The 23,532-nt window shown below is 52.8% G+C and overlaps 7 protein-coding genes across 7 annotated transcripts; 4 read left to right on the top strand and 3 right to left on the bottom strand.

The window, feature by feature from the left end:
- The first annotated feature begins 124 nt into the window (after positions 1 to 124).
- Positions 125 to 2,143, top strand: B0H65DRAFT_212568 (P-loop containing nucleoside triphosphate hydrolase protein). Its single transcript, XM_062821953.1, has 7 exons — positions 125 to 373; positions 479 to 1,083; positions 1,174 to 1,401; positions 1,467 to 1,652; positions 1,717 to 1,867; positions 1,932 to 2,015; positions 2,075 to 2,143. Exons 1-7 carry the CDS (start codon positions 251 to 253, stop codon positions 2,108 to 2,110), a joined length of 1,413 nt encoding a protein of 470 aa, XP_062682341.1. The 5' UTR covers positions 125 to 250; the 3' UTR covers positions 2,111 to 2,143.
- A 1,742-nt stretch (positions 2,144 to 3,885) lies between these two features.
- B0H65DRAFT_509337 (Endonuclease/exonuclease/phosphatase) lies at positions 3,886 to 5,611 on the top strand (the record flags this gene model as incomplete). The annotated part of the gene is made up of 3 exons (XM_062828305.1): positions 3,886 to 4,098; positions 4,412 to 5,538; positions 5,566 to 5,611. 3 exons carry the CDS (start codon positions 3,886 to 3,888, stop codon positions 5,609 to 5,611), a joined length of 1,386 nt encoding a protein of 461 aa, XP_062682342.1.
- A 5,174-nt stretch (positions 5,612 to 10,785) lies between these two features.
- On the top strand, positions 10,786 to 14,906 carry B0H65DRAFT_212603 (ras guanine nucleotide exchange factor domain-containing protein). Its single transcript, XM_062821954.1, has 2 exons — positions 10,786 to 11,591; positions 11,644 to 14,906. The coding sequence occupies exons 1-2, from the start codon at positions 11,061 to 11,063 to the stop codon at positions 14,695 to 14,697; spliced, it is 3,585 nt and encodes a 1,194-aa protein (XP_062682343.1). The 5' UTR covers positions 10,786 to 11,060; the 3' UTR covers positions 14,698 to 14,906.
- Positions 14,907 to 15,681: 775 nt separating this feature from the next.
- On the bottom strand, positions 15,682 to 17,606 carry B0H65DRAFT_494938 (phosphatidylinositol N-acetylglucosaminyltransferase GPI3 subunit). The gene is made up of 2 exons (XM_062827783.1): positions 16,939 to 17,606; positions 15,682 to 16,880 (listed from the first exon to the last, which is right to left on the bottom strand). The coding sequence occupies exons 1-2, from the start codon at positions 17,415 to 17,417 to the stop codon at positions 15,773 to 15,775; spliced, it is 1,587 nt and encodes a 528-aa protein (XP_062682344.1). The 5' UTR covers positions 17,418 to 17,606; the 3' UTR covers positions 15,682 to 15,772.
- Positions 17,607 to 17,802: 196 nt separating this feature from the next.
- On the top strand, positions 17,803 to 20,210 carry B0H65DRAFT_574987 (P-loop containing nucleoside triphosphate hydrolase protein; the record flags this gene model as incomplete). The annotated part of the gene is made up of 1 exon (XM_062830604.1): positions 17,803 to 20,210. Exon 1 carries the CDS (start codon positions 17,880 to 17,882, stop codon positions 20,208 to 20,210), a length of 2,331 nt encoding a protein of 776 aa, XP_062682345.1. The 5' UTR covers positions 17,803 to 17,879.
- A 24-nt stretch (positions 20,211 to 20,234) lies between these two features.
- Positions 20,235 to 21,922, bottom strand: B0H65DRAFT_525856 (uncharacterized protein). Its single transcript, XM_062828846.1, has 2 exons — positions 21,781 to 21,922; positions 20,235 to 21,710 (listed from the first exon to the last, which is right to left on the bottom strand). The coding sequence occupies exons 1-2, from the start codon at positions 21,808 to 21,810 to the stop codon at positions 20,487 to 20,489; spliced, it is 1,254 nt and encodes a 417-aa protein (XP_062682346.1). The 5' UTR covers positions 21,811 to 21,922; the 3' UTR covers positions 20,235 to 20,486.
- A 162-nt stretch (positions 21,923 to 22,084) lies between these two features.
- On the bottom strand, positions 22,085 to 23,445 carry B0H65DRAFT_467535 (Frataxin-like domain-containing protein). The gene is made up of 2 exons (XM_062826911.1): positions 22,762 to 23,445; positions 22,085 to 22,710 (listed from the first exon to the last, which is right to left on the bottom strand). Exons 1-2 carry the CDS (start codon positions 23,101 to 23,103, stop codon positions 22,435 to 22,437), a joined length of 618 nt encoding a protein of 205 aa, XP_062682347.1. The 5' UTR covers positions 23,104 to 23,445; the 3' UTR covers positions 22,085 to 22,434.
- Between the last annotated feature and the right edge of the window lie 87 nt (positions 23,446 to 23,532).

Genomic DNA, 23,532 nt, shown 5'->3' on the forward strand with positions numbered 1-23,532 from the left:
GCGGTATGGAGTGTTCAGCCTCTTATACAGCGTTTCCTGCCAAAGAAAGCCGCGATGCACCCAGCCCCAACCTCAGTGTTTCTTCTACTGATTTTCCCCAACTTCTCTTGTCTTCCTCTGACCAAGCTGTCTGGTCTGCCCTCCGGGTGGTGTTATCGGTCTCTTTTGTTATCGCTGTGGTTTCTGTTTTTGTGCTCATCAAGCAGTGAGACGAACTCTCTTTTTCAAACCCCCTTGAGCGTCATGTTGTATGCCAATCATGACATCTGTGACCTCCGGTACAAAACGCCATTATTCAAGTGCTATTGAGGAAGCCGACGTCAGCCACTCCGTCGGTAAAACCGACATTGGTGACAGCATCTGCTATGGCGCGGTAAGTTTCTCTGGGTCCCATTCTGTCGAAGCTTTTCTCATGGCTTCGACTCGATATGCGCTTACCCACCAACGCCCTGGAACTGATTTGACATCACGCTTTTAGTTGGATGATGTGAGGGCCCAATGTATCAATGGGCTGGGCCCGCTCGAAGACCAGATCATTGACAGCCAGAACGACGCATTGTTTGTTTACTTTCCTGTGAAGAGACGGCAAGGCCCCTTCTGTCTGTTTTCGGAGAACGGGACGGCATTTGCTATTGTCGATCAAGTCACTCAGGACACGTTGGCCGCGCTACGTCAAATAGCTTATATTCGATTTGAGGCTGTGTTTAGTACAGCAGCCCTCTCAAAACGAAAAAGGGGTTTTGCTAGGAAATCTCCCGTGCTGGAGGACATCTCGGTCAATATCTTTGGGCCCCAAGACAGTGTTGTCGAGAAGGAAGTCGCCAAGCGGTTGTTTAAAGTCTCTTTATTTCTTCAACATCCAAGAGCGTTGAGATCGGGGATCAAATACCGCAACCCACAGTTCTTTGTAGCACCCGGGGATAACATCGATCTCAACCATCTGATCGGGGTGAGCGACAACTCTTTGGTCAGAGCGAGAATTCGTGGAGAGGTTGACAGCATCCTTGAGTCTTTGAACGTGGTTTCTGCTGACGAGGTAGCTCCACTTGTACATCCTAACAGTCTGCAGGCCAGATTGACTGGGTAGGGACTCTTTCATTATTATCACGCTCAATCTTTGTGATACAAAGAACACCTAGAGGGCCCTTTTTGTTAACTTTTACAGTCATCAAGAACAAGCTGTTCGGTTCATGCTTGGTCGCGAAAAAGAAAGTCTTTCCGATTCATCACGGTACGGTACAGCCCTTCCCCGATTAGCCGTCACAATAACCCAAAATGCTTGCTAGGGGATGGCATCATAGATACCATTGATCTCCATGGCTCGTTGCAGACAGATTTGTTCTCAACGAAGCTCAAAGCTGTGACAAAGCAAGTACTTGAAGCTGGAGCGGGCACCAAGCAGTAAGTGTCATGATGCCTATTGGAACCCGACTGCCCCTGGACATTGCCAACTGACAAGAAACTAGCCTCATCTTTTCTCGATGGATACCCACTCTATACGGCCTCGTCCACATATTTAGAGACGCAGGGGTCTCTACACTTCTTGTACATGGAAAAACAAGCACCTCGGAACGAACAAGACTCATAAAGACCTTCCAAGAAGACCCTCAAGCGTCCGTTCTTATCATGTCTGTGGGTACAGGGGCAGTCGGGTAAGCCACAACTCATCTCTTTCATGTCTTGTCCATCTTGGATACACTACTAATATCTGCGAAGGCTCAATCTCACAGCGGCGAGTCACGTACACGTGGTTGAGCCGCACTGGAATCCTTCAGTCGAGGCACAGGCCATCGCTCGGGCAGTTCGCATGGGCCAAACAAAAAATGTCATCGTGACGAGGTACATCATGAAAGGAACAGTGGAACAAGTAAGCCACACATGCAATGTCTCACCAGTTTCACTGACGGCGGCATTACTAACGAGAGCCGAAGAACATTGTTGCATTACAGACCAAGAAGCAAACGCTCGCGAAGCTGACATTCGACACCGGTGATGGAGTAAACGAGAACCTGGAGGTAAGATGACCGCTAATCCAGACTCAATTCTAAGGAATAGCACTAACAACCAACCACAGGACTTCAAAACCGTGCTAGGTGTTAAACTCGATTAGTGCCGCTCGCATCAGGCACGCACGAATTCGACTCCGAGACCGAATAATTAGGTGTGCGAGTTAGACTTACATACCTGTAATGTTGATGTCAACTTTCATGATTCCGAACCAGCAACCAGAAACCGGGGGAATGGACAAAATGGACAACTTATAGATCTTGTGTAATAAAAAGGGCATAGCACAGTAAAAGGAACAACTTTCATACTCTTCGGTTTTTGCATCTGTTTTCGCACAGGCAGACCGAGTGAATTTGGCGTTCGAATTGCTTTCTCGCGGTCACAGTCGAAAGGGCCGCCAGAAATGTCCCGGGAGTCAGGAAGTACACATCGCAGGACACTCGCTCATGATTGCGTGCATTCACAAGCTGCACTCATATTCACCTAAATATCCATATCCCACGTCCGATTGAGAAACTTGAATAGCTTTTCATGGTTTTACAATCTGAACGTGGATTCTAGTCGTGCGTTGAACAAAAGCCATGTACTTGTCTATCGTCTTCCTTGCGGTACTCTCTCCACCTGCATCCCTCACCAGCGCCAGCGGCCAGCGCATGCACGCCTGAAACTCCGCCGGTGTGCAACCTCTTCAAGACACTCCTCCCTACCTGACTTCCTACCCTCATCAAATCCCACGTTTCCTTCGAGAAGAGAATAAGTGCATTGCAAAACATTGATGCAAGCTCTTCTCCATTGCAGGTAGGCCCTCCCAAAGCCAAAGGGTATCGCGGAGCCGAGAAAAGGTACTCGCCGGATACCTTGTAGCATCTGTGCCCCGGAAGCCCCTGGGGAAGTTTCCCCACCTCACTGTAAATGTGCGCTTGGGCTGCACCCCCCCTCCTGGCCTCCTCCTTCCCCGCGATATCACCGACTGCAACACTCCCTCCCATCACCTCTACGGTGATATCACCCCATCCGCTCATTACCCGTCAACCTCGCTGTGTTCGTCCGGCGATAGTACAGTTCATTGAACCGTTATTTTGTCGCCAAACTTGATGGAACTCGGAGATTGGCGTTTCCCACACCAGCATTAGCAACCTCTTGCCGAGTTCGACATCTCAATTCCTGACTTCCCACTTTACGATTCTCCCCAACACATACTCTCCTACGCAGAATTGGAATCTGATTCCGACTTCCGCGATCTGCTGTTCACCCAATCCCAAAAAGAAAGCCGTTACGTTAGTGAAAACCATGCTTTACTGGCTTCCGCGGGTCTTGGCACTTGACGATGTCACCGAAATCAGGAACACGCTTCCGAGAAGAGGGGGGCGGGGACTTCGATTTGCAGATATCGGGAAGCGGTTATGACGATGCAAGTGGGATACATGATTTGACGGTCTCTTTTGGTCAAAACAATCGTTCGTTCGGTCTGCGAAGTGCTCGTTTACCTACTCGGCAAGTGGACGATGGACGGACGTCATTCGGCACGGTTAAGACTGGATCCGGGAGGGGGGAAAGGTGGGACACGAAGCGAAGGGAACAGAATTCCCGGTGGGAATCACACGTGAAGGGCTTGGAATCCTGAAAGGGAAGGTATATGGATGGTGATATAGGGTTGAAGTATGCCCGACCGCTATGACGATCTTTGGAATGTTGTCTCCCTTTCTGTCTATCTTCCCCCATCGCCCACGACACCAGAGCAATGGAGTCCAGGAGGATTGGAAGACGTCAACCTGCTGAGTGTGTTGGACAAAAGTTCCCTCGCGGTCTGTTCACCTCCAAAGCTTCCGCACGCCACGTCTTCCTAGACCTCGCCGACGACAATCCGGTATCCTCAAAATGAAGCTGTCCAACGCCCTCACTAGCGGCGCTCTGGTTGCACAGGTGGTCGCCGCCGCCACCTCCGGCGACTTGACAATTCTTTCGATGAACGTAGCCGGCCTGCCTGCGATCCTCAACCCCAACGGCGTTCCGGGAGGCAAGGAGGCCAGCGCAAAAAAGATCGGAAGCAAGTTTGCGCAGTATGGGTATGATGTTATTCATGTGCAGGAGGTGAGTTTTGTGTCTCATCAGTGATGATTCGGGAGAAGGGTTGGTTGGATGAAGTTGGGAAATTGGGTCATGGAAGTGGCAGGAAGCAAGCGGGCGGGCACGTCGGCCGGCGGGTATATCGGAAGGCACGTTTGAGGTGCGGGAATGCGCGCTTGCATCATCCCGTCTCACGCACCACTTGATGCACGACGGCGACGTCTTTCCCGCTTCGCACCTGCAGTTCCACTTGAGACCAAACCACATCACCGGCTCCAATCCATCCATTCCCACTCCCTCCCCTTCCCCCAAAACTCGCTAACCCCTTCCCCCCTAGGACTTCAACTACCACGCCCAGCTCTACTCCACAGACACCCACCCCTTCCGCACCCCCACCTCAGGCGGCGTCCCCTTCGGCTCCGGCCTCAACACCCTCTCCACTCTCCCCTGGCTTTCAGGATCCTTCCAGCGTCAAAAATGGGACAAGTCCTCCTGCGCCTCCGAATTCGACTGTCTCACTCCCAAGGGATTCACCTTTATGCGTGTCGCTTTATCAGGAACTGATACCTCTAATGAAAAAGGAAACTCAGAGGTCTACGTAGATTTCTATAATATGCACACAGACGCCGGCACGGAAAGCGGGGATTTAGAAGCGAGGAACGATAACCTCCGCCAGGTCCGCGAGTGGATTCAGACTCATAGTCAAGGGAACGCGGTTTTGGTGTATGGGGATACGAATAGCCGGTATTCACGGTCGGGAGATACTGGTATCCGTTCCTTACTGGCATCCGAAAACCCTACCGGCACGGGGACGGGGGTAGGGTTGACAGATACTTGGATCTTCCTCCACCGCGACGGAGTTTTGCCCAGCGACGCAGGCGCGTGTGGAAACCCAGCTGAGAACGCGACCTGCGAGATCGTGGATAAGGTTCTTTACCGGAGCAGTCCGTTGGTTGAGCTCACGCCGACGGGGTTTGAGTACGCTGGTGCCAAGTTTTTGGCTGACGACGGGGTCAGTGTATTGTCGGATCATAACCCCGTTCTGGTGAACCTGACTTGGTCCGCCGGGGACCGGTTCCGGCAGTCGGGGTTTTGGGGGGGCGCGACGTATGGGAGTTGGTTTAATGATGTTTCTATGCTCGATTCTACTACGCCCGAGCCTATCAAAGCCAGGAAGATTACTTTCCGCGGTGGAAGCCGGCTTGATAGCGATTCGCTTACTATTGGATACGGCAATGGCCAGGGAACTAGTTCTACAGAGTTAGTCCACGGAGGCCGTGGAGGGTCGGAGGTGTCGCTGACTCTCGCTGAAGGGGAGTTCTGGATCAAGTTTGAGCTGTGCCAGGGTGAGAAGAGTGATAAGATATGTAACTTTTATATTAAGGCTACTACGTCCAAGGGTAGGACGCTGGAGGCGGGTACGAGGACGAGCGAGTGCAAGGTGTTTGAGGCGGAGGAGGGGTGGTAGGTTGTGGGGTTCTTGGGGGAGAGTGGGGATGAGGTTGATTTGCTTGGTTTCCTCTATGGGAAGATGTAGACGATGGTGTCTTTGGGCGGTTATTGGAGTGGTTAAGGAGATTATGTGGCGATAAAGCGGCTGTGAGGGTTAGGAGGGTTGGAAGGATTGATGAGGTGGAGTGAGCCATCACCGTTTGCCCCGGGGCTAGTGATCCTTTGTGATTAGTAAAGGTCGAATATAAGTAGACCATTGACCAATGCCTTATATGGCTGTGATCTTTAGCGCAATCTGTTGTGATCAAATCCCGTTGATGTTTATAATCTTCAGCCAAAATCCCGCTAGTCTAGACTCTCTTGGTGTCTCACTGTCGATGTCCAATTGCATTATACTACAGTCTTTCCCCCGGGAATAATGTGAGAAAAAACGATAAGAAACACCACGTTTTATCCGAGCTCGCCAATGAACTTCTGAACACACTGCCAATGAGGAAAGTGTGCGGCCTGAACTTGGCGATAGCTTCAACTCACATGACTGGAAAGTCGCGCAGGTCATCACCGCACTAGCTCCACTGGGAACACGAGGTAGGATTCTCGCCGCGTGGTGAAAGTTTTAACAGCCAACAGACACCCGTGAAGGATGAGATCTGTCACCGTTAGTGTCCGTTCGGGGCGCTTCAGGGCGGAATACAGGCCAAAATGGTCCATTGAGCCAGTGAGATTCTCAGCGTCCGTGAGGATCTTCGATCGACTTTCCTCCACTGAGGTTGTCACCGTCAGAACTGCAACTGTGATAGCAAAGTTTTTCCTTGTCACTTTTTCCACTTCTTTCTCTCTCTCTCTGCCTCTCTCCTGTGCCCCGTTACTTGCATGCCAAGCCCCCATGGATTCTCCAGATTCTTTGAGGTTCATTTCTCTCCCCACAAGCCCCATCCAGCAAGTGTATAAGTTCTTTGCTCTCAATGGTCCAGTTCCCTGGCAAAGTGCCTTGCACTCTTGCAGTACCTGGCCGACCATCTCCGCGACATCAACTGGGTTTGTCATCTAGTTGGCTGGGGTCACTGAGCAACTGAGCAATTAGAGCTCGCCTAACTATGCTACCAAGGGTAGTGATCGTCGCATCCATTGGGAGCAGCAGTGGGCGATAAGATTGCGTTGAATCTCGGGCAGATTCATTAGCTCAATGCGCTATGATGGACCATGGTTGGCTCGGTCTGGATTGGGTTTGGATGAATGGGTATATCGGTAGTTGTGACGCTGCCACGATAAAACACGAGGTTGTAAGTGGAAGTGTGTCTTAAGACATGTGATATTTTCTGTTTCTAGAAGGTGAAGACGGCAAACGATGGGTTTGTGCAACTTTGGCGATATGTTGGAGTGTAGCACTTGCAACACAACACCACAGAATATCCGGATGGGTGTAGCAACGCAAGGACTTGCACAACTTTGCACCACCAACTCTACCATTTCCACGCTTTATAACACCTCCGTAAGCTGCCGATTCTGCAAGGTACGATGAGCACTCACCAATAAATGCAATGCAAAAACGGGAAGGATCATCAGCTCAGTGGGGGATGGGGGAGCTGAAGAGCCCTGGCACTCGCCTGGCTCGGCTAGTAGCTGATGCTAGCTGACCGCTCGCCTCGAGTGCAATTCATATGATCGCCTGGCTGCCCCGGTTCTTCCTTGGGGGATGTGCACGCACTTTCGGCATCTTTGCAAAGGGATCATCCCGAGAGATTGGCCCTTGTCTTTCGGCCTTGTTATCGTTCGCTTGAAGATTTGAAACGGGCGCGAGGAAAACGGCCCCTTGTTGTAAAGCTTCGTTTCTGAAAATACCGAGGGAAAGCTGAATGCAAAGTCAGTTTACAGCAGCTGCTGATATTATTAGTCCTTTATAAATGTCAGTTTCCGGGTACCGAAGCAATGAATGCGACATCGGCACAAGAAATGCGACTCCACGGAGGCTCCACGGACACTCCACGAGATTGCTATCGCTATATCAGAGTAGCGTAGTGATAAGCCTCGGTATCGCCGTTCCCAATTTGATTTAACCACGAGGTTCTGCTGTTCGCTCAAAGATCGTCAAGATGTGCAGAGGCTCTTTCTGCAACCATGCGACTGCCAGATGTAAAGACACTTTTTTTTCCATTTGGATGCGCCTGAAAAGGACCGATGTCGCTGAAGAAGGAAGCACTCCGATGTGCTCAACGCAGTTACCCGTCTCCGCATTGTGATCGCATTGTGATGGAGTGATCAGGATGCAACCCACCTGTTTATCGCATACCAAGGTAAGCTTTTTCGTGACGGCGTGTGATTTGCCAGTGTGCGTTCAGTGTTGTAGTCGCTCACTTAAAGCCTCATACTTCACCTTATGATGTAGTATACCCGAGACCGTGGCTCCGTGGCTTTGATTGTGCTGTGATCCGACGACGGCGACGGGAGATGCGCCAGGTTGTTGGAGGCAATGCTCGAGAACTGTGTTAGCGGGCGGCAAAGGCGCCTAAAGAATAAGTTGTTGGCTCGATTCTTAGTAATAATTTGGACGATATTGCGCCAACAGCCAACAGTTCCGATACTGGGGCCCAAGAAGCAAAGAAAAGGATTCGGGGAAGGGAACCGGACCCGGGGCGACCTGAAGAACCAGAGGACACCCCACAACCTACCAACCAACGATTCGCGCGACCAAGCCGGAGGATAGGAAGATACGAGAGGAACGATCCGCTATCCGTCCCTCGATTCAGGCAGCGAATTTCCATGAGGGTGAGATTCGCCTTGGCTCTGCGATACTTGCATAGCAGTTGACCTCTGAGCCACGAAATGCTCCGATTTTTTGTGCTGCCTTCGTCTCATCATGAGACGCCTTCTGAGAAAATTGGTGAGAAAAAAAGGATCAACATTTTGCTTCTCGGGGTCTCGACCCATGGCTGTGTGCGCCTTGTCGTGCTCGTCTTGCATGCGATCGACCGAAGGATTTGGATATCGGTGATGGGTTGATGCCTCTCGACGCCTGCCCTGGTCCGGAATGCGTACCCAAGCGGGCAGTCCTAGGAAGTATCCGGTTCCCCGATAGCTTCAAATAGATAGAATCGTTGACAACGTCCGGCGGGGAGGACATCCGGTCATTCTGTTGGTAGTTGAAGAAGACAGACTGAAGATTAGAAGACGAGGGGGGACTCGGCCTCGCCCCATTCCAGTGCATACGGCACAGTTGCAACGGCTCTGACGAGTTTGCTGGTGGTCCTGCGTGTAATGAAAGTCATCTTGGACGTGCAAGTGGAACAGTGTGACAAGATGGATGTGATGACGAGCCTTGGTTTGGGCACTGGGCCAATTGCAAGGGGAAAGGAGGTGATTAGGCTCAGGTAGGGTACCCAACATGGCGCCTCCGTCACGTGTTTTGCAGAGGATCAATTGACCCTGATTCACCTCGGATATTGTTTTGAAGATCGGGTACAAGGTATTTTACTACCGTTGAGCTTTCGTGGAGCCAGTGATTAGGTGATGATTGAAGATGCGGAAAAGAAGAACGAATGGCAAAAAGGAAACAGGGGAAGTCGACAAGTGGAAGCTGTCTTGGCGTGCATGGCCCGTGCTTCGCGCCTGTTTGTGTACTGTGGAGATTTGTGCCCATCACTTGCTGTTCCTGTTCCTGTTCCTGCAGTGATCGACTCGCACTTGTGCACCTCTAGATGCTCACTGCAGCTTTTCCGATTCGGTTCCGATATCTGTTACCGTCTGCCGTCTTTGGACGATTAATGAATTGGAAACTACACGATCGTTACAGAAGATGTCATTTTGGACGTGGATATGGAACGTTAGCAAGTCTACTTACAACAGCCTTGGTTGACCCAGCAGTGAACACGAATAACGTCATTTTCCCTCGCTTCCATTGCTGTGGTGTCATCAAATCACGCTATGGAATGCTTGGGTTTCCCATTCTTGCGGTTTCCGAATGGTGCCCGCGCCCCCGTTTCGCTTTCGCGGTCCCGTCCGCTCTCTCGCCAGTGACCAGGCGAGGACATCAAGCGATTCGTGTCCCTCGAACTTGCTCCAAGTGGTGTTATTAGCGTGGGGACCTTCATGGGCCTTTCCCCAAGTCACCCCAACTGGGAATCGATCTCAACACACAACTTGAAGCGAGGGGGAAATGAATTGCGGTCGTGCCTGTCGCTTTTTGGCTGTTCTGGCTGCTCCAAATGCACTGCAGGGTCGTTCATCCATGTCGCTGTGACTCCACTCGCGCCTCAACGCGGCCGTGGAGACAGTGGGCGTGGGTGGGTCTAGTGGGGACGGGCCAGGCACTCTCGGCACTTTGCAGGGATTTGGCAGGGCAAGAGCAAGGGCTCTTTTCTCTGGGACTCGTCGTCGGACTCGTCTCTTTTTTTGCGGTTCATCCATCACGGCGACATGCTCGATTCGATCCGACTGTAGTGTCTGATGGCCGCAGTCCCGGCGACGTGGGATTGGATGGAATCCTCTTGGGAATTCCTTCAACTGGGCGGCCCTTCCCTCCTTCCTGACGGTCCCGTCTGTTGTCCTCTTTTTCGTTCCTTCCGGTTTGAATCTTGGACACACTGTATCTTATCATACGACACTCGTTAATTCCCCAGGAATCAAACTTGAGTAAGCTTTGCCCTGGTTTGGCCCACTAGACTGATTGACTTCAACTTGACAACTTCTTCCATCTCGTGTATTGCTCGACGCACTTGGACGATTCGACGTCGCTCGCTGTCATCACCCTTGACCAAATATCACAGGTTCGTATCTCGATTCTCACCAGTGCTTCACTTTCCACTTCACCACAGCAAACTTGTTACCTCAATCACCCTATCGCGCTTTCCGAAATCTTGGCCTGGCCTGGATTGTCTGGGGCAGGGCAGGTATGGGACTCGGAAATCCTCAGATCTCCTCACTGTGTTCTCGCCCATCCCCATGTCACTCCGCCCCGGGCCCTGGTATGCAATTATATGCACTTAAACGGTATCGGGCCTCGATTGCTGGTGTCATAATACATTCCTCCCTTTGTCTTTTTGCCTCCTTCTCCTCCTGTCACATCAACCACTCCCAAGCCTCCCTACATTCCACTACATTCCTGAACAACAACATCCTGTTTCCTATTCAGCTTGTCTGGTCAAAACAAGTCCCGTCGCCATCCTTGTTCTCTCTCTCCTCTGCTAGGTTTGCTTGACGGCCTAGCTAATCACCCTCGTCTCAGAACAACCCTCGACGGCGACAAACTCGACGACAAACTACATCTCAACCCGCACTCGTTCAATACAACACACAGTTCGACAGGGAAATAAATTGCTTCCACTCCACGTCACGTCACCCACATCGACTATACGAAGCTCTACTCACCTGCTACTCTGCTACTCGAAATACTCGAAACATCACCGAATATCGACGACACAACTGCGCCTTCAACTCTCCCAAGTGCATTGGCTGGAACCTTCCGTTGTTCGGACTTTGCCCGGGGTCCTTAACCGTCCGGCACATGTTTAGCTCAAGGCTCCTCGCATCCGACAGCCATGGCATCGCAGAGTAGCCGACCCATGCGATCAAGCCTGCAGGTAGCCCCCTTGGCCATACAAAAGACCGACTCGACAAACGAACCATATAACGACAATGGGTCCGACGCAGGCTCGACCCTCGCATCTACCCGCCGCGGCTCTACCCAATCCGAAATGACGTCGCAAAGCGAGAATCTTATCGATGCCCCTCCCATCTTCCACAACTTCCTCCAGGCTGTTTACCCTTTTCACCCCGAGTATGCCATGGCAGACTCGGCCGTCACCCTGCCACTCAAGGAAAAGGACATTGTCTTGGTGCATTCAGTGCACACTAACGGCTGGGCTGATGGCACTCTGTTGAAAGATGGCACTAGGGGATGGCTTCCGACTAACTACTGTGTTCCCTACAACCCAGAAGAGATGAGGATACTTCTCGGAGCCCTGGTCAATTTCTGGGATCTCATGCGAAGTGCATGCATAGATGACCGGGAAATGTTTGATGGCAATAAGTTCATGAAGGGCATTGTTGGCGGTGTGCGATTCTTGCTGGTACGTTTTTTGTTAACTCATATTTTGCTCTCCCCAGCTAATACTTTGACAGGAGCACACTGGCTGTCTGCAGAAAGACTCCTCAATCCTAACAAGACACATTGAGCTCAAGGAGAGCCGAAAATTGATCAATGACGAACTTAGAGCGTTGGCCCAAACGGGCAGGAGATTGGACAGAAAGCTCAAAGCTTCGCACAGGCTGCTTCGCGCAACAGAACACCAGATTAATGAACTGATGCATGACCTGATTCTAAGAGCTTTCAAAATTGTCCGCAGGGCGGCCGAATTCTTCGACATGATTCAAAACGACAAGTCCCTCAGACTAACATCAGTAATGATCATGGAGACCGTTATGGAAGAGGAAGACCTAACGCCAACCACCGATCCTGCGGTACTGGCCAGATCCAGCGATGCCATTGATGCACGCTCCCGTGTCGACAGCAACGGAAGCGCAGCCGGGCCGTCGCCATCAGAAACAAGCAAGGCCCCCACAAACGGCCGTTTGTCCCCCGCCTATCAACCGAGTACAAATGCGAACCGGTTGTCTCATGGGAACTCTCTGGAAATTGCCAACCGTATCTCGTCCGCAACCATCTGTCACCGTGTCAGTCTGGCTGGCCCTTCGCCACTCTCACAAGCTCACAACCTCGTCTCCGAACGTCTCACGAAAAGCCAAGATATCCTCGTCTCTCACCTTGCTTGCTTGATGGGCCGTCTGCAATTGGAATTTGTATCCCGTCCTCAGCTAGCTCTCGGTGTCAAGCAAGCCATCACAACTGGTGGGGATTTTCTGCTGGTGATTGACGTTGTCTCTGCGCGAAACTCCCTCAGCATCGAGACATTGGCTCCGCTTCGTGCTGTAATGTACGACCGCATCCAAGACCTTTACCAAACAGCACGCGAAGTCCTCATTAATAACATGGAAGATGCCATTGTTCTTCCTAAGGAAGGCCGCCGCTTGCACGTTGCCGCTGTGGGTTGTGTCAAACTCTCCGGGACATGCTACGACAAGACGAAGTGGGTTATTGGACAGATTGGCGATTTCGAGTTCGAGTTCGAGGACAACAGTCTTGATTTGGGCTTTGATCTTTCTGCTTTTGACGCTGTTCTGGACGCGAAGGATACTTATGCTGCAGACTCGGTCAGCATTGCCGATTCTAACATGTCGGAGGCGTTGACTATGTCGACAACCGTCACAACCGCCTCTACGCCCGCTCCAAGGCCAGCAAATTTGGAGCTCAACAAGCCACTCCCTGATGTTCCGCTTGTTTCGACTCCAGTTGTGGAAACGTCACAGGAGGCCATCGAAGACTCGGCATCTGCTGAGAACACCTCACCAGTATCTTCTCTCCGTCCGTCGCTACCTCCTCTGTCCAAGCTCTCTACTGAGATCCCGCCTGCACAGGACTACAGCCCTACTAGTACCGAGGGATCCGCCACCCAAGATGCCGAGTTCCATTCTTTCAGGGCCGAGAGCATGACTGCCTCAAGTTCCGCATCCGCTACTACTTATATCAGCCGGACATCGGAGTCAAGCATGGTCTCACAGACATCCACTCGGGCCACGACCCCGGATCTCACCCATGCTCCCAGGGACCGTTATCCTTCGGTATCTGAACTGAGCCTGTCCGACAGCACAACAGTCAGTGAAGAGAGCGACGATGCCGAGTCTAAGCTACTCGAGAAGACGTATGCTCATGAGCTGATTTTCAACAAGGAAGGCCAAGTGACTGGAGGTTCCCTTCCGGCGTTGGTTGAGCGTCTCACTACTCATGAGTCGACTCCTGACGCCATGTCTGTGTCCACATTCTACCTCACCTTCCGCTTGTTCTGCACGCCACTCAAGCTTGCTGAGGCCCTGATTGACCGCTTCAACTACGTCGGAGAGGCTCCTCATGTCGCTGCCCCTGTTAGGCTTAGGACGTACAATGTTTTCAAGAACTGGATGGAGTCGCATTGGCAGGAAGAAACTGACACGGAAGCACTGCCTGTGATTAAGAACTTTGCCGAGTCCAGACTCAAAGAGGTTTTGCCTTCTGCTGGAAAGCGACTGCTTGACCTCGCTGAGAAGGTGGTTAACAGCGACGGCACTCTTGTGCCCCGTCTGGTCTCCTCCATCTCCAAGACCAGCACTTCTGGCTCTCAATTTATTCCCGCTGAGACTCCTCTCCCTTCGCCCAATCTCTCGAGGGGTCAAGTGCAGGCACTCGCCAACTGGAAGGCTGGTGGCGTCTCCCCTTCCATCATGGATTTTGATGCGCTTGAGATCGTTCGCCAAATTACCATCAAGCAGATTGGTCTCTTCTGTTCCATCACTCCCACTGAGCTTCTCGGCTCTAAGTGGACCAAGAACAAGGGTGTTGGCGCACCCAATGTCAAGGCCATGTCTGCTTTCACTACTGGACTGTCCAACCTCGTGGTGGACACTATCCTCCAATTCGATGAGATTAAGAAGCGAGCCACCGCCATCAAGCACTGGATCAAGATCGGCAGCCAGTTTCTTGCCCTGAACAACTACGACGGTCTGATGGCCGTCACCTGCGCCTTGAACGACTCCAGCATCAAGCGCCTGCGGATGACGTGGGACAGCATCAGCTCCAGGCGCAAGGAGACGCTCAAGTCTCTGCAGGCCATCGTCGAGATCAGCCAAAACCACAAGGCCCTCCGCGCTCGGCTTGCCGACCAGGTCCCTCCCTGCCTTCCATACGTCGGCATGTTCCTGACCGATCTCACCTTTGTTGATGCGGGCAACCCCGCCAAGAAGACGACTGACACCGGCCTGACGGTTATCAACTTCGACAAGCACATGAAGACGGCCAAATGCATCGGCGAGCTGCAGCGGTTCCAGATCCCCTACCGCCTCACCGAAGTTCCGGACTTCCAGGAATGGCTCCTCTCGCAGATTGAGAGGGCGCGAGAGATTGAAAAGACGGATAAGACGCCTGCTCAGGTGTTGCACTACCGTCAGAGTCTGCTGCTGGAACCGAAGGAGGTTCAGCAGCACTTGCGGACTCAGATGGAGGTCGCATCCTCGGGTTCCAATATGTTCTCGTGGATCAGGAATAACCATTCTACTCATGGCTTGCCTACCTCCGCTCAAGTCTAGTGCACTTTATATGAACAATGTTCATCATCGGCGTCGGACGCCAGCGATGCACAGCCACAGCCGTGCTGTATACCGGTTTCGTGAGGTGGTGTCATTATCTTGGCCGACCACCCACATTTTTTGTTATCTTTTCTCTTGATACCCATCTGTTTGTTTTGTTTGTTTATGGCGTTATGGCATATGAGTAGTACCTACGCGAGGTTTACCATCCTGTCCTTATCGAGGTTGGGGAGCTCAACTATACATCAGCACGAGCTCACCATGGCTCATCATCATAACTCGTACACTTAATCGCCGACTCGCTGTCGCGTCATCGCAGCTTTGCCTGAACATGGGCCCTCGATGCTGCTTTTCGCTTTGTTGATCATTTTTATTTTGTTGCTTTCAGGATCATTGGCGCCTTACTAGGTTGGATTGGATGGGTCTTTTGCTGATTTTTTGGTATGAAGTGGGAAAAGTGTCAAGGCATTACGGGTCAACAGGACAAAAGGGAGTTTGGGCGGTTTTCATATTCATTATATCGCGATTGATGAACAAACACCCGCTTCGCGGGTTGTCGGATGGCTATGTCTTATTTGTTTGCTGGGGAAAACAGCTTTGCTCAGTGCAAGCAGCTAGCCGGGATGCATCAGGAGTCGATGAGAGACAAGCATGGGGAAAGTCATGATGTTATGAGATGCAGCCCTTTGGGCGAAGAAATGGAGAGATGATGCCCCTGTTGAGGAGTATAAACAAGTCCAGTAGTGCCAGCAGCCTGTGAGACCGGCGAGCGTGCAGCAGAGCAAGTAAAGATACCATTACCACCTACCTGTTTGTATCATCAGTGTCTGATCGTGGTGATTTGTGTCTTGATTGAGTAAAATGAGCCTGGTAGGTAAATGGGTCAACGGTGATTGGAAGTGACGATGGCTGTGTCAAGTTGACCATATCGCAAGGCTGACATGGAGGTTGAACCTCGGGACCAACATCAACCCATCAAGAATGTCGAACGAACAAGATCTCTAATTAGTATTTCCAAAACAGGCATCGCTAATAACATGATTACATGACCACCAACCAAATGATACCCACACCCTCACCTCAACCGACTCGGCCTCGACCGCCTTCGATAATCCTCCACATCCCCCCATTCCAACCCGCCTCCCTCCCCCCTCGTGTCAACCACCTTCTTCTTCCTCGGCCAGTCCGGACAGATATCAATCCTTTCCCTAGGGAAAACCAGCTCCAAAAACAAGAAAATCAAATAATCGATAATCACACACACACAGAAAAGTTTGCCCGCCCACACTCCACACCCATAATACCTTTTGAGTCGATCAATCAGCGCAAAACTCTGCACCCCGCTCCTCATCCCCCGCGTGGCCGTCACCGCCGTCCACCCGTTACTCCCGTTTCGGTCTTTCAGGTGGTCGTACCCGTAGAATTCCGCTTCGGAAATGGCTCCGCTGATGCCGTTGTACACGCGCTCGGTGCGTTCCGCGACGTTGGTCCAAGAGTACATGTTTTTAACTTGTTCGTGGAATAATTCTGTTCGCACTTCGTTGCGCCGCAACGCAGCGATGGCTTTCCCCGTGGCGGCGACTAGGTCGTCTTCCTCCGGTTTGGCAAACACGGTCATGTGCCCCGGCAGGACTTCGGGGATACCGCCCACTTGCGTGCAGACGACATATAACCCGCAGCTCGCAGCCTCGACGATGACGGTGCCAAAGGCTTCGGTTAGAGAGGGGTGCAGGTAAATGTGGCCCCGAACCATGACGTCGCGCACCTCGGAGTGCCTGACCGGACCGAGCATTTCTACCCGGTCTTGCAACACGTTTTGCTCAATCATTTGCTCGAGGTCGATCGATTTGGGGCCGGAGCCGGCGATGATGAAGCGCGTGTTGGGGTGCGCGGCCAAGATACGCGGGATCGCGGCGGTGAGCAGGTCGGTGCCTTTGTTGTAGAAGAGGCGGGAGATTACTACTATTGTTATGGGATCGTGCGGGCCCAGGATGCGGCGCGGGGGGGTTAGGGAGGAAGAGGGATGGGGTGGGGGGAGGCCCATGGGGGTGGGAATGGAGATGGATGAGGGAGGGGTGGAGGAGGGATAGCCTAGGGGTCGAAAGTTCTCGGCGACGACGGCGTTGGGGATTACGGAGACCATTAGGGGGTCGAGGGAGGCGCGCAGGACGGTGTTTTCTTTGCTGGATAACAGTTAGTAAATAGGTTGAAAGGTAGGGAGGGGGTTGAGAGAAGACTTACCAAGTATGAGAAACACAGATAACATGGTCCACATCGCTCAAGGCAAACTTAAGCAGCTTGTTGGTAAGGATACTCGCCGCATCCGCAAACCCAAACAGACTATGATCCGTAAACACGGTCCTCAGTCCCATCGTCCTAGCATGCAAAATCGCCTCATGGCACAGACTTGACAAAGAAGCATGTCCATGAACGATATCGATTCTTTCCCTCAGCACAATATTCCGGAAAACGGGGAAGAACGAGAAGACAGTCGGGAAGGTGGCGCTCCGGTAGATGACGAGAAACGGTACATGATAAACTTTCAGCCCGTTGGTTAAATAGCGAACGCCCGTTCGGCCTTCGTAGGCGTGCGTGATGATGATTACTTTGTGCCCGCGGTCGATCAGCTTGGTGGAGAGTTGGTAGATGTGCGATTCGATGCCGCCGGGTTGGGGGAAGAAGAAGTCGCAGACCATGGCGATGCGGTAGGTGGGCGCCATGATGGGTGTTGTATGGGTCACATTTGTGCCCCTTGGTTGTTGTCGTTGGTAGGTATTAGATATGACTTTGTGGTGGTGGTGGTATATGGTTCATGTTGAGAACTCTTGAAATGAGTGAGGAGAGTTGCCCCTGCAATGAGAGGAGTGAACACTAAAGTGTAAACAGACGACGAGACGTCCCATGTCTTGGCAGCCGTGGACCGCCAAGGTGCGCATTCCAGGGGTAAGTGATGTTGGAGGATCCACTGATAACGATAAGCAGGGGCCTAGACGGGCGGTAAGACTTGGCAATTGGAGATCCCCAGAAAAAAGTTGGGACCCACTTTAGTGATGGAGCTCCGTCATTCGTTGTTTTGTTTCGAGCTTTCCATCTTCTTTTGTTACTAAACAAACAAAAGGTACGTTGAAATCTTGCCCACCAAGTCAATTGATCACCGACAGTAATTGACATTCATAGACACCATGTACAACAGATACATTCCCCCACCCAAGCCAGCGGGCGGTGCGGCCCCCGTGTCGCAACCAGTGTCACAAGCGCCGGCGCAACCAGCACGAATTGTCTTTGGCGACGATGACTTTGTCGCGAACAACCAACAAAAGGCCGCCGTCGAGGAACCAGTACAACAAGTAGAGGAACCCAAGTCAAAGTCGAAAAAGTCCAAGAAGCAACGCGACACCGACGATGCTGAAGAGCCCCCACGAAAGAAGACCAAGACCGACGACGACGACAATGACGAGCAACAAGTCGAACAGAAAGACGAGACCGAAGCGCAGCCAGATACATCCATAAAGAAAGAACCCAAGAAGCCAAAGAGGGAAAAGAAAAAGAAGGAAAGCGTCCTCGAAAAGCCCGCCGAGCTCGAAGATGACCACATCCGCCAACGCCATCGCTCCGTCTTCGAAAAAGTCGAGAAGGCTCTCAAATTGAAGGAACTACAGGGCGACGAAAAGGAAGACACGCCAGAACCAGAAGAACCCGTTTACGACCTCGGTCCCCTCCCCCAGCCCGCCCCCGTCGTCGTCGACTCTTCCAAACTCACCTACGAAACGCTGCCCCCCTGGCTCGCCAACCCCATCCGCGTCACCACCGACACCAGGAAAGCTTTTCCAGACCTGGGCATCTCCGCCGAGGCAGCGAAGATTTTGGCTACGAAGGGATTCAAAGACGCCTTTGCCGTACAGACAGCTGCCCTTCCTTTGCTGTTGCCTAACCCGGATCTTCAGGGTGATGTGGTGGTGGCTGCGCCTACTGGTTCGGGAAAGACGCTGGCGTATGTGTTGCCGATGGTGCAGGATATTGCGCTGAGCCAGACGACCAAGCTCAGGGGAGTGATTGTTTTGCCGACGAGAGATTTGGTGCAGCAAGTCCAGGCGGCGTGTGAGGCGTGTGCCGCGGCTTTTGCGGGGAGTAATGACGGGAAGAGGGTGAAGGTGGGTACGGCGATGGGAAACCGGCCGTTTAAGGAGGAGCAGGCGGTTATTATGGGGACGGAGCAAAAGTACGATCCCAAGGGTTACCAGAAGTGGTTGGAGAGGCAGAAGCAGTTGGTGGATCTGGACGGGGATAGCGAGGAGGAGGAGGAGGATCTCGAGCTGGAGCTGAAGCGGCCATTGCCGTATCATGTCAATCAGCATGTGCCCAAGGTCGATATCCTCATCTGCACGCCGGGTCGTCTGGTGGAGCACATCACCAAAACCAAGGGCTTCACGCTCGACTACGTCCGGTGGTTGGTGGTCGACGAAGCTGACAAGCTCCTTGCACAAGACTTCCAGCAGTGGTTTGATGTGGTGAACGAGAAGTTGGCTGTCAGCAAGCCGGGTGCGAGGGACTTTGCGGCGAACAACAAGACGGGACCGAGGAAGGTGATTTTGTCAGCGACAATGACGAGGGACATCACGCTGTTGAACGGGCTGAAGCTCTCGAGGCCAAAGTTGGTGGTGTTGGAGGGTGCAAAGGCTGGTGATCTGGCGATCCCTGCCACGCTTAAGGAATACGCGATCAAGATTGCCGAGCCAAGTCTTAAGCCGTTGTATCTGGTGGATCTGTTACAGAGCAAGTACCTGGTTCCTGTCAACGGCGAGGACGTCGCTGCTGGGTCAGAATCATCCAGCTCCGACTCGTCCGATTCCGACTCCAGTTCCTCCGACTCCGACTCCTCGTCAGACTCCGACTCCGACGCCGAGCCCACAACAAGGAAGGCCAAGTCTATGTCCAAGCCCACCACATCAAAGGCAGCCTTCCCCACCACCGCCCTCATCTTCACCGCCTCCAACCAATCCGCCCTCCGCCTCTCACGCCTGCTCTCCCTCCTCCTCCCCTCCCTCGTCCCACTAATCGGCACCCTAACCTCCTCCACCAAGACCTCCGTCCGCCTGCGCACACTGCGCGCCTTCACCTCCGGCAAACTTCGCATCCTCGTCGCCTCCGACTTGGTATCCCGCGGTATCGATCTTTCCAATCTCGACCACGTAATCAACTACGACCTCCCCCTTTCCGAGACGTCGTACGTGCACAGGGTAGGACGCACAGCCAGAGCCGGGAGGGAAGGCAAAGCGTGGACGCTGGTGGAGTGGGCGGAGGCGAGAAGGTTCTGGAGGGAGTTTGTGGGTGAGGGGCAAGGGGCGGTTTGTAATGTGAAGAGGGCGGAGGGAAGGACGGTGGAGAGGGTGAGGGTTACTGAGGGGATGGAAGAGGGGGAGAAGAAGAAGAATGGTGGGTTTAGTGAGGAGAGGGTGAAGGAGTTGGAGAAGGCGTTGGAGATGTTGAGGGTTGAGGCGACGAAGAGGGGGTGAGGGGGTGGTTGAGGAGGGGGTTTTGGAGTGGTAGAGGTGTTGTTATAAGGAGGAACTGTGCATAATGTACATGGCGAAAATCTCTTGTCGTCGCCGTCCGCTCAAAGCTGGTACTAACAGGTGTAAAGAAATGAAACGCAAAGCTTCAATACCATCTCATCAGTGCTACTAGATGCCGTTTTTTTTCGATAACCCGAGCTACTGCCTCATCGACCACATTATCAGATTCCAGACTAGCCTCACCTCCTCGAACCCTATTTTCCCACAACCAGGTCCTCAGTTCCCATCAGCCCACGGATCAGCAACATGAATGCCACTCGGCTGAACCCTAGAATTAGCACTTCCATACCCGCTCCCTCCCCTTCTCACACCATCCGGCCTGCTCTCCTCATCACTCCCTCCCCTCTCTACATCCCTTTCCTCTCCATCTCCATCTTCATCTTCATCATCAACCTCCTCAATACCAACATGACCCTCTCCATGTCCCGCACCAAGCAACGGCCGTCTCTGCGCTCCCCCGTCTTCCAATCCACGATAAGTATCCTCCTCATCCCCATGTGGCACCCCGAAGCTTTGGAGGAGTTTATTCCACCAGCTGTTGTTGTTGTTTCCGTTGCCTGCAGTACTTCCCTCACCATTAACCATCCCACTCCCCCTTCCCCCAGCCCCCGTCCTCGCTCTCGCTCTCGCCCTCCCAGCGGCCCTCGCCTTCATCCACCTCCCCACCCCCCACCCTACAATCTGCAGCAACATAACCCCCGCAACCACCCCAATTTCTCCCCCCATCGCCCCCCTAAACTCCCCCTCCCACGCCTTCGCACACCCCTCTTTCCTCTCAGGCCACATCGTCCCACATTGCTCCGTCCCCTTCCCCCCTCCGCCGGGTTGTCCATTCCTCCCACTAGGAAAAGGCCAACTCATATGCTTCGGATTCCTGAACCCGCAACACTGCAACGCGTCTTGGATCTTGCGGATGGAATCGGCGTCGTGGCTCCGGAAGAAGTGAGACCAGGTTTGTTCGAGGGCGCATTGTTCTATGCTTCCGAGGCCGGAACTAGGGAAAGAGGAGAAGGGGGCGGAGGTGAGGGAGGAGGTGGCGAGGGTGAGGAGGATGAGGGAGAGGGTTAGTTGGGTTGTTTGGAGGGTTTGGGATAAGCTTGGGAGGAGGGATCTGAGGGTTGGATTTTTTGGACTTGGACTGGAAGGATGCAGCGGGCGACGGGCGTGAGGGCGGAGTCCGTGAGGAGTTACTTGGAGTTGTTGGTGCGGGTTGGAGGGGTTGGGGGTTATGGTTGAGGAGGAGTGGGCGGTTATTAGCTTTGGCCGGTTTTGTTGGTTGGGACTGGTGGTGGTTGAGACGCGGTAGAGGTAGGCGGTGTTGAAAGCGGAGAGGAGGGGGAGGAGGATGGTGAGAAGGGTTAGACCGGGGGAAATGGGGAGGGAGAGGGATTGGGCGTGGATGTGTTCGTATATGGCGAAGGCGATGAGGATGAGGATGATCTGCGAGGGGGGTTAGTTAGCCTACTTGGCAACAATGTAAATGGCAGGAAGTCGGAGTCTGATGGCATACCAGGGTGTAGATCAAGCCTAGGGTAATCATGGTTGTGGTTATGTGCCCCAAAGCACGATTGTGTTGGTCCAAGTTGATGTTGAAGCGATACTAGATGTGCTTGGAATGGGCTGATCGACAAGGTGAAGTTGAAAGAGGAGAGTGACAGATGCAATGTGGTGTTTGAGCACGGCCCAACGCGCCGCTTTATATGTCCAATTGTGTGACGTTGACGCGCGGGCTGTCGCAGGCGGCCATGCAGGAGGCCTACACCGGACCCCTCACTGGCTGTTTGCTTGATGCCAATGAAGCAAATGTGCAGAAATCGAAAAGAATATTGACGAATTTGATGATGTTGTTAATTCAATGCGCTGATCATCGAGGTTTATCCGCCTAGAAATGCAATCCCTCAGCTCCTTGCCATGAACACAATGCAAATAATACTATACACACCCGAATCGTACACATCTTGCGTTCTCACCTCAAAGGCATTACGACCCCCAATAACATCAAAAGGCTAAAGCACTGCAACCCTTCGATCCTCCAAGACGCCCATCCCATAATCTACGTCTTTTCCCTACCCCAACGCGCTCGCTGTCGCTCTCACACTAATCTCATTTGCTCGCATGTACCCGTGTTCCGCAAAGACAACATAACAAGCCCACCGTGACCTCCCTAAGCCTCCTCCTCGCCGTAATGGCCGACCGGCATGCTAAGATCGATCTGTAGCTCATCACGGAAGAGTTGGTTGATGGTCGAGTTGTCTCGCAGATACACCCACTCGCCCTTGGCCGTACCCTCCTTTTCGTTCTGGCCATCACCTAACGCCACATAGTCGTAGCGCTTGGGACCGGATTTGGGCGAAGACAGCCAGATCTGCTTGTTGGGCGGTTGCTTGTTGATGACGTAGGTGCCGATGCCGTCGTCGAACGAGACTGTGAGGACGCCGGCCTGCAGAGCGTCAGAATCTCTGACAGCTATACGAATGATAGAATGACATACCGAGTACTCGACGTCAATGTCCTCCCTCTCGTCCTGGAGTTCTTCGAGGTGGGTGACGAGTCTGTCCATGTACAGATCGGCGAGCTTGTGGTACTCGTCATCGGTCAACTCGGTGGCAGCGCGGACAACACTGGGAGCGGCATCTTCCTTGGGCTGGACGGGCTGTTTGTCGGGAGTGATCATGTTGCCATTGGGGCCGGCGGTTGAGAAGAAGCGAGGGACTGTCGTTCTTGGGAGTACTGAGGCCGCGGCGAATGGGGTGGGGGTGATGCGGGTGTTGCGGACGGTTTGCAGAGAGCGCGAAGTTGCGCGCGCAACCTTGGTGACAATGGTACGCGGCATGATGACTGTTTGTGGTATTGATGTTGTTGAGAGAGTTCAAGTTGGAAGATTTGCGACTGGCGCAGTTGAGTGTTGAGAGAGACAGAGAGAGAGTTGAAGCTGAAAAAAGCTCAACGGCGTGTCCCGTGGTAGTTGAGATGAACGAGTGAGTCACGGGACAGAACACAAGATTACGACGGAAGATCAGGAATGACGAGATGAGAACCGTAAAGGAAAGATAGAGTTTCACTTTCAGTTGCAACTTCCTCGGCGGGATGAATGAATTCTAATCGAACCATCAAGTCCCTTATCGTCCCGAGCTCGACGCTATCGTGCCATTGATGCCCCACTCTGAGAGCTTCCCCAGCCAGCATGAGTTAGTGCAGTGGTACAGAGGGATATGCGGCACTAGCAAAACCACGCGTTGATGCAGGTACCCTCTTAACGCTT

This window comes from Neurospora tetraspora, assembly GCF_033439725.1.
Source record: "Neurospora tetraspora strain CBS 560.94 chromosome Unknown B0H65scaffold_4, whole genome shotgun sequence".
Classification (NCBI taxonomy): Eukaryota; Fungi; Ascomycota; class Sordariomycetes; order Sordariales; family Sordariaceae; genus Neurospora; species Neurospora tetraspora.